The sequence below is a fragment of the Phycodurus eques genome, chromosome 8, assembly GCF_024500275.1.
Source record: "Phycodurus eques isolate BA_2022a chromosome 8, UOR_Pequ_1.1, whole genome shotgun sequence".
Taxonomy (NCBI): Eukaryota; Metazoa; Chordata; class Actinopteri; order Syngnathiformes; family Syngnathidae; genus Phycodurus; species Phycodurus eques.
In genome coordinates, this window is record NC_084532.1 from 4,079,650 (window position 1) to 4,088,651 (window position 9,002).

Consider the following 9,002-nt stretch of genomic DNA (forward strand, 5'->3'; position numbering starts at 1 on the left):
CTGTGCCTAGTAAAAGACTAATTTTTTTTTATCTGTATGTAATGACAGAAATTTGTTTTTTTAAACTTTTGTACATAATAATTTGTAACACTGTATTTTGAGTTAATTCAATAAAATACTCTTGTCTAGTTTTTTGAAAAAAAATACATTATTATTGAAGCTAATATAATTGCATTTTTTAGTTCTCAGTAAATTAGCAGCACCACTCTGTGTCAAAAGTGAGATCTACAGTACATTGTAGACAAGCACAAGCCTAATGGGTGCCGTATTGTTTTATTCTACAATATGCCACAGGCTGGTAAAAAAAAGATTGCTGTTTAATTGAAAAGAACTCAATTCATCCATTTTCCGTACCGTTTATCCTCACTAGGGTTGCGGGAGTGCTGGAGCCTATCCCAGCTGACTCTGGGCGGGAGGCGATGTACACCCTGAATTGGTCGCCGGCCAATTGCAGTGAAAATAACTCCAAGTTGAAAATGGCTTCAAACATTACAGTCGATGAGTATTTCTGATATCATTTATTTATATTGTGCAACCAAGAGTTGATACAGTACAAACAGAATGAAACATTATGATTCCAAGTGAATGTCAAGTTAGAACATGTAGTGCACTGCAGTCTATTGGTGTGTGTGTCCATCTTAGGCGGCTGGCTTGAACATTGGGTCTTCTTCAAAGAGTTCCTCCACCAGGGTTTCGCCTTTTTTTGGTGATGCACACTGAGATGAAACTGAAGCGGGGAAGGACCTAATGGTTGGTTGCATCTGACCGGGGATCTGGGGATCAGCGACAAGAGGCAGCACAACGCCTACTTCACCTGCAGGTACATCAGGGAAGGAAGGCAGGGTCATCAGTTGGTCCATGGCCAGCAACACCCTAACGATGCCCTCCGGATTGTCATGGACTGTTGTCTCATGGTCATGCATATGATGATGATGGTGGTGCTCATGCTCATGCAAGTGAGCGTGCTTGTGGTCATGGTCCAGGGAAAGTTCATGGTCATGCTCATGGGTGTGCACCACTTCTTCATGATGGTAGTCATGGTGGTGGTTGGGTGAGTCAGTGCTATGATTGTGGGCCTTGGCGTGGTGAGTGTGTACATGATCGTGTCCATGTCCATGGTCGTGGGAGTGGGCGTGAGCGTGCCTGTGGGCACTTCCCTCATGATGGTCGTGTGTGTGGTGGTGGTCACTGTCCTCAGCATGCTTGTCGATTTTATCATGGTGAGCATGACTCTTGGTGTGGTCATGGACGTGATCATGAGTGTGGGCCGAGTCTGCAGCATGTGCTTCGTCGTGACTGTGGCTGTGCGGGTGTGTGTCATTGTGACTGTGATCAGTCACGCCGCCCAAAATGTGGAGTTTCTTCTCTTGTTCACCAGCCTGGAAAGAAACTGTGAATGAGTGTTTGTGGTAGCATAAATGTTAATAAAACTCCAGCATTCAGGATAGGATAGGAGAGTGATTCTCAACTGGTGGGTAGGCACCCACAATTGGGTCGCGGACAGCCATCCATCCGTTTTCTGAGCCACTTGTCCTCACTAGGGTCGCGGGCGTGCTGGAGCCTATCCCAGCTATCATCGGGCAGGAGGCGGGGTACACCCTGAACTGGTTGCCAGCCAATCGCAGGGCACATAGAAACAAACAACCATTTGCACTTACAGTCATGCCTACGGGCAATTTAGAGTCTCCAATTAATGCATGTTTTTGGGATGTGGGAGGAAACCGGAGTGCGCGGAGAAAACCCACGCAGGCACGGGGAGAACATGCAAACTCCACACAGGCGGGGCCGGGGATTGAACCCGGGTCCCCAGAACTGTGAGGCTGACGCTCTAACCAGTCGTCCACCATGCCGCCGGGTCGCGGACAGGTAGTAAAAAAATTACAGGGGTCCTTTGTTCATGATAGTACCGATATGTGACTTACTGTTTATTATTTGATAAACATAGAGGATGACGCATTCCGACATTCATAAAAATTTGGAGGAGTGGAAGTCCGTAGCAAACTGAGGACTCCCTGTACAATGGAATATTTACTGTGCATGCCAGGTCGGACTTGCCTTTTATTTGGAAAATACAATTTTCTTAAAGGTCCCATATTTTGACTAGTTAGACCTCCACAGAGTGACTCTCTAACATGGACTTTGATTAAAAGTGTAAATTTCATTAAAAAAAACACCTCGTTTTTATCATACTCGTGTCCAGAAAAGGCTCCGCTGACAGCGACTTCTGTTTGACCGAGTTTATCTTGTCAACTCAAACGTGACCGGATACACCCGTTACCATGGTACAGACAACAACAATGGCCCGCGTCATGTGTATTATTCGAAAAAAATGGGGAATAACGTGTGCTGGTGGTCACCGGTGCTCGGGAGAGGACTTTAATTCAATGATTGCTAAAGGTATGTTTGCATACTTTTAATATGATACAGCTCGCAAGCAGGCAACAAAACGTTAAGTAGCCTAGCAAGCTAGTGCTAGTACTAACGGTCGTACATATACATGCCGGTGTTATGTCCAATCATGCTCTAAAGATTCGGTGTGTGTGAAGTAAATTAATTACAATAAAGTAATTTAATTACAGTAATTTAGCACTTATTTCTGTCATGTTCTAATTAATGTTGGTTTGAGCTGACTGATTAGAATACATACTGAATAGAGAATACTGTAAGATACTCAGTATACAGTACACAAGGATAGACAGTAAATGAACAGGTAATTTAAATAGACACATTACTCTAGCTTGTGATCGGATTGGTGATCGGTCATTGTTTCTTTAAACTTGCTGATCGGTGATCGGCCCAAAAAAATCCTGATCGTGTGAAGCCTAGAAAATACACACCAATTCAACAAAAAAGAGCGCAAAGTGTGCTGTCACTGGCGTGGGGAAGTTATCGACACTGGAATGTCAATGCCTCTGATACCAGAAGATCGAACCTCAAGACAATGTTGATGCTTTTGATGCTTTAGTCATTTGAAGGACTGTATTTGCAGTATCATAAGACAAAGGAAATCGGTGGTATTGATCATTAGCAGACGCACAGAAGGAGCACATAGCGGCACAGTCTCAGTGGCAGCAAAAAATAGGGAAACGCGGTTCCCAGGCTGACAATAATTGAGAACCACTGGGATAGGATATACACACATGCGCAAACACACATGTGCACATGCAAGTGAAAAAAATATATAATAGATGATGTAGTTGATGCTGAGAATATAACTATATGTAGGAATATTGGCTCAGTCCACGTCGTTAATCGTTGTGTGAATGGGTGAATGAGGTGCGATTGTAAATAGCCTTTGTAACTTGACGATAGAAAGACGCTGTACTCGTGAAGCCAATTTTACCATGCAAACCCATTTTACAAGGTAAAAACACCCTATCATTATTCAGTTTTGAGCAATACACTATACATCATACCAATTATGAGAAGATAAAATAATGTTTTGTGGCCTTACCTCAGGTTCATAGATCTCACATGCTACGCTGATCTGACTGTCACCTGTGGGAGTGTGGAAGTGGGAGGCCTTACAGAAACCTTTGTGCTAGAGGAAAGTAAAAAAAAAGGCAGGAGAATGTTATTTAATAATCCATCATCTTTTCATATGAGCTGGAGCCTATCCCAGCTGACTTGATGATAGGCAGGGGACACTCACTGGTTGCCAGTCATTTGCAAGAAACATATAGATGAACAATGATTCACAGCCCACACAAGGATGGGGAGAGCATGCAAACTCCACACATGAAGTCCAGAAGAAGGCATCTAAGAATCTATTATTTATCCCAGCCCTAAAAATCATACTTAATTTAGTTGTATGAAACAAGTTTAGGGTTTGTCTAGACTCACAGCAAACTCGCAGTCCATGATAGGACACTTGCTGTCTGTTCCGGTTTCGTTGTTCTTGGTGCAGGTTGTCTCCTGGATGGTGTACTCAACATGGTAATACATTCCAATGGCCATCTGGACAAAAAAGCAACAGGCATAACAAAATTAGGCAATTGTTCAGTGATTGGCCATCATAGTGAGAACCTCACTTTTAAATACCGAATACCCATAAAATCAAACAGTTAAATAATCAACAGATTATGTTATCTTTAGAGTGTTTTATGGTAAAATTATTTGTACTCTATAGGTGACATACATTTGCTTTTTATGTCTTGAATACAATGGAAGATGTTTATTTTCATCCTGCTCCCCTTCAGTAGCAACGGTTCTAAAATGTTCAACTGGTTAGCACATCAGCCTCACAGTTCTGAGAACCCGGGTTCGAATCCCGGCCCCTCCTGTGTTCTCCCCGTGCCTGCGTGGGTTTTCTCCAGATACTGCGGTTTGCTCCTGCATCCCGAAAACATGCATGGTAAGTTGATTGAAGACTTTAAATTGCCTGTAGGTGTGAATGTGAGTGCGAATGGCTGTTTGATTTTATATGCCCTGCGATTGGCTGGCGACCGGTTCCGGGTATACACTGCCTCTCACCCGAAGATAGCTGGGATAGGCTCCAGCATGCCTGCGACCCTGGTGAGGATAAGCGGTACAGAAAATGGATGGATGTAAGCAGAGCTGAACTTTGCCTCTTGGCAGAGGCGGGTGGAACTGGGTGGGCCTCAGAGGGGCAAAAACTGTCCTTAGAGTGGGAAAAAGTGCCACAAAAGTACGGTGACCTCCCACTTTCAAAGTTGTTCTGCCACCCCTGCCCCTTGGTGAAAACCAGAATCGTGTCTCTGTACTGATTGATGTGTAGAATGCAGAGTACAGTAAGTGTTGGGAAAATGACTTTGGCAATGTAGTTACCTCATTGAAAACATAATAGTAGTCTAACTATTTCAATTACTTTCTCAAAGTATTATAACGATCACAATTACAATTGATTACATTTTGATTACTTTGCTTAATTTTGAATGAATGCATCTACACAATCCTGAACGTGAATAATAACCTGATAACAAAACATGATGAAATTTACATTCATTCATTCATATTCCGTTCCGCTTACCCTCACTAGGGTCATGGTCGTGCTGGAGCCCATCCCAGCTATCTTCGGGCGTGAGGCGGAGTACACCCTGAACTGGTCGCCAGCCAATCATAGGGCACAAATAAACAAACAACCATTCATACTCACATTCATACCTACGTGCAATTCAGATAGATAACAAAAAATTTGTTTGTTGCATTACATTGCATCACAGTGTACAGCATTTTGAAAATATGATACCATGTTGATATAATGACAAATGTGCACAATTTAGATTGCTTCATATCGCTTTTATCGCTTCATATGAAAACCCAGATTAGTGAATGTTTCATAAAAAGTCCAAAATTATGAAAATGAAAGTGTTCAAAAGTCAATGTTCTTTAATGTTCAAAAGTATATTAATGAGTCTAACCTTTTCAAAATCTCAGACAAACTAAGAGACTGCACCATAAGGTTGCACTTCGAGGTCATACAAAAAATACAGTATGCCATATGTTTGAGACTACGGCAGAATAGCACATGACCAGAGAGAGCCAATCACAAGAGTTGGCTTTGGAAGGTGGAATAGCCATGAAAAAAAAGCAGAGCTTTTGCGGTTGTTTTTCAAATGTAACTAAAATTGTCCATCCATCTATCCATTTTCTGTACCGCTTATCCTCCCTCGGGTGCTGGAGCCTATCCCAGCTATTTTCGGGCGAGAGGCGGGGTACACCCTGAACTGGTCGCCAGCCAATCACAGGGCACATAGAAACAAACAACCATTTGCACTAACCTTCACACCTACGGGCAATTTAGAGTCGTCAATCAACCTACCACGCATGTTTTTGGGATCTGGGAGGAAACCGGAGTACCCGGAGAAAACCCACACAGGCATGGGGAGAACATGCAAACTCCACACAGGCGGGCCCGGGATTTGAATCCCGGTCCTCAGAACTGTGAGGCAGATGTGCTAACCAGTCGGCTACCGTGCCGCCCAACTAAAATTGTAATCATGGAAATTTCATAAAGTAAGTGTAATTTAATTACACATTTGCTCTCAAAAAAGTAATGGAGTACAGTTACAAATGTTTTGTATGTATATGTCACACAAAGTGTTGGCAAGTGAAGATCATACCCCTGCTGTTGCTCGGGTAATATTCAGCAGAGCAAATTGATTGCTCAATCCACTCTCCATGTTGAACTTCTCGAGAGATTCAGAGACCGTTTTCTGAATCTCAGCATTATCAAAACTGATATAACTTGAACAGTCAGGGCACAATCGGTTCACCCTTGATGCAGGAACTAAAGAGAGAGAGAGATAAAAAAATCAATATACAGATATTACACTGTTGTTGTTGCACTTTTTAGTTTGATTGGGGTGTGGAAATTAAATTAGATAATCACTAGTATGTACCTGGTCTAACAAGACATTTGTACTTGTAGAGACGCACCACCTTGTGCACCCTGTTCATGTAGATAGCTGCTTTGCACTGTCCATATACCTGAAGGGAAAAATAATGAATATTTTAAAATAATGTATGTAGTGTTTTAGAATTATTATACATTGCATTGCAGTTATTGTTAAAAAAAAAAAGAGTATTGTGTAATACTGAGAAAAAAAGAACTTGCTACTAACGGGTGTCTCTCCTGGAGGGCGAGCCTCGCAGTCCTTCCAGTCCTTTTTGCTGAGAACACTACAGTTGGTCTCAACAACATCCAAAGTTAGATAGAAAACAATACCAGTTTCTCCCTGTAATGGACATCAGAGACAATCAATATGTAATTGCAGTATTTGTTTGAAATGGTCACTTAATGATTAGTTAATGAGCAGCAATTTTAATAAGAAGTTGTACTGGATTCATGCCTAATTTAAGTTTTTTTTCCATTTCAACACCGCTTATCCTGGTTAGGGTCGCGGGACGCTGGAGCCTATCCCAGCTGGCTTCAGGCGAAAGGCGGACTACACCCTGAACTGGTCGCCAGTCAGTGGCAGGGCACATATAGACACGGACAACCATTCACACTCACATTCACACCGTCACTGAGTAGGAACTGAACCCACGCTGCCTGCACCAAAGTCAGGCGAGTGTACCACTACACCATCAGTGACTCCCTAATTTAAGTTTTTTCATAAAAAACAAATGGGTTCTACTTACACAAATTAACTTGACAGCCTACTTTCTTTCACAAAAGTAACTAAACCTTGGAATTTCTTCAGCGATATATTGTTACTGGTCGTATTGCAGTTCTACAAAAGTGAATATAAACCAAACATAAAAAACCCTTTCCAACACAAGAAAGCGTGTTATCACAAGAAGTGTGTTCGGTAGTTCAAGAGCAGTCACTGGTGAGACTCACATGCTTTGTGGAGTGTGCGTTGGATAAGCGATGAAGGGTCAGGATGTAGCCCTCCTGCCGGTCCTGGTTAATCTTGGTCAGAGCTTCCCGAGCAGCGCCCATCACCAGAGCATCTTCACAAGACTCCATCACCATGGCGTCCTGGTCCACTGGTGCAGCCTGGATGTGCACGCAGCCTAATGCCAATAGCAGCGAGAACAGTAAACAGTTCTTCATGTTTCAGGTCTCTGATCTCAGTCTCCCAAGCACTACACTCTGGTCAGAGAGATGTGGCGAGAGGTATAGGGGGACCTTTTATATTCTCCAGCTAAAAGCCACCCCCGGAATCCATCCAACACGCACACACGTACAGCTTGTTCTTTGTCGCACCAAGTGAATACAACCATTGACCTTTTACCCTCTTTTTAAAAAACACAGTCAAAATCAATCTGTTGATTGACCTGTCGACGTATTGATCAAATACTACACAGACTTGCATAACGGACCTTGTCACTCTCTGTTTGCTTGGTTTACAAGAGACAGTAAGTGAGCAACAAATCACTTGATCTATTTATGGACCTGAATGTAGATTGAATCACCTCGATCTGGAACCAGTCATCAAATGTGATAATTGTCTTTTAAATTAAAATCTTTTCATATTCAATTACACATTCAGAGTAGCATGCTGCAATACATACTGTATAATAAAACAGAAAAAACGAAGTTCCTGAATTCCAAAAGAGATACAGCACAAACTTGCTCACAAAGGCTTTAGAATGTTGTAACTTGTGGTGGGGGGGGGGGGGGGGGGGGGAAGGGGGTACTACATTTTCTGCAGTATACTCCTTATCCTCATGAGCATCGCAGATGAAGTAGAGGCCATCCCAGTTGAGTTTGAGTGAGAGGGTACCCTGGACTGTTCGCTAGCCAGTCGTAGGGCAAAATATAATCAAACCAATATTCAAACTCACATTCAAACAGATGGACAATTGAGAGTCTTCAATTAACCTAACATTCAGAATGTGGGAGGGAGCCGGAGTACCCGCGCAAAACCTATGCAAGCACAGGAAGAACATGCAAAACTCCAAACATGAAGGATGTGAGGTAAACATCTTTAAGCACTTGTTCACCGTGCTACCCCCATGTCCAAAAATTGTCTGAAAAAAAAAGAACATTGAGGTTTGGATTCAGGTAGCAGACTGGTCATCCCTTAAAGTAAGATGCACTCCCTCCCTCCAAGATTATTGGAACAGTGAGGCTAATTCTTTTATTTTCGTTGTATGCTGAAAAGAGATCGTGAGACGAGATCAACATTGCAGCTTCTCTTACCAGGTATACAGTTTATCTGGATTGGATACACACAAGTGGGGTTTTAACCTCAAAATCAAACGACATAACATTTGGTTTTAAAGGAAGTTGCCTAGAAGTGGATTGAGTATGTATGGGTCTCCACTTGAGACAGTGAAAGTTATAAAATTTGGGGGGTGTTTGGTTTGATGAAAGAATGACCAATTAGGCTGCGCACATAGGTAAAACTCTGACGCCCACTGTGTATGGTTCTGCGACAAAATTAATACTTGAAAAGCTCGATTCGTTACAGTCCAAGGCCCTGAGAATATGCTGTGGAGCTTTTAAGAACTCCCAAATTCCAGTGTTATTCGTGGAAATTGGGGAAATGCCACTTAGTGTGAGGCGAAAGAAGTTAGGGCAGCAGTAT

General features: G+C 42.5%; 1 protein-coding gene across 1 annotated transcript; it reads right to left on the reverse strand.

Moving 5' to 3' along the window:
* Window positions 1-628: 628 nt before the first annotated feature.
* Window positions 629-7,548, reverse strand: fetub (fetuin B). The gene is made up of 7 exons (XM_061684055.1): window positions 7,307-7,548; window positions 6,585-6,698; window positions 6,363-6,450; window positions 6,084-6,250; window positions 3,844-3,957; window positions 3,455-3,541; window positions 629-1,379 (listed from the first exon to the last, which is right to left on the reverse strand). The coding sequence occupies exons 1-7, from the start codon at window positions 7,520-7,522 to the stop codon at window positions 639-641; spliced, it is 1,527 nt and encodes a 508-aa protein (XP_061540039.1). The 5' UTR covers window positions 7,523-7,548; the 3' UTR covers window positions 629-638.
* Between the last annotated feature and the right edge of the window lie 1,454 nt (window positions 7,549-9,002).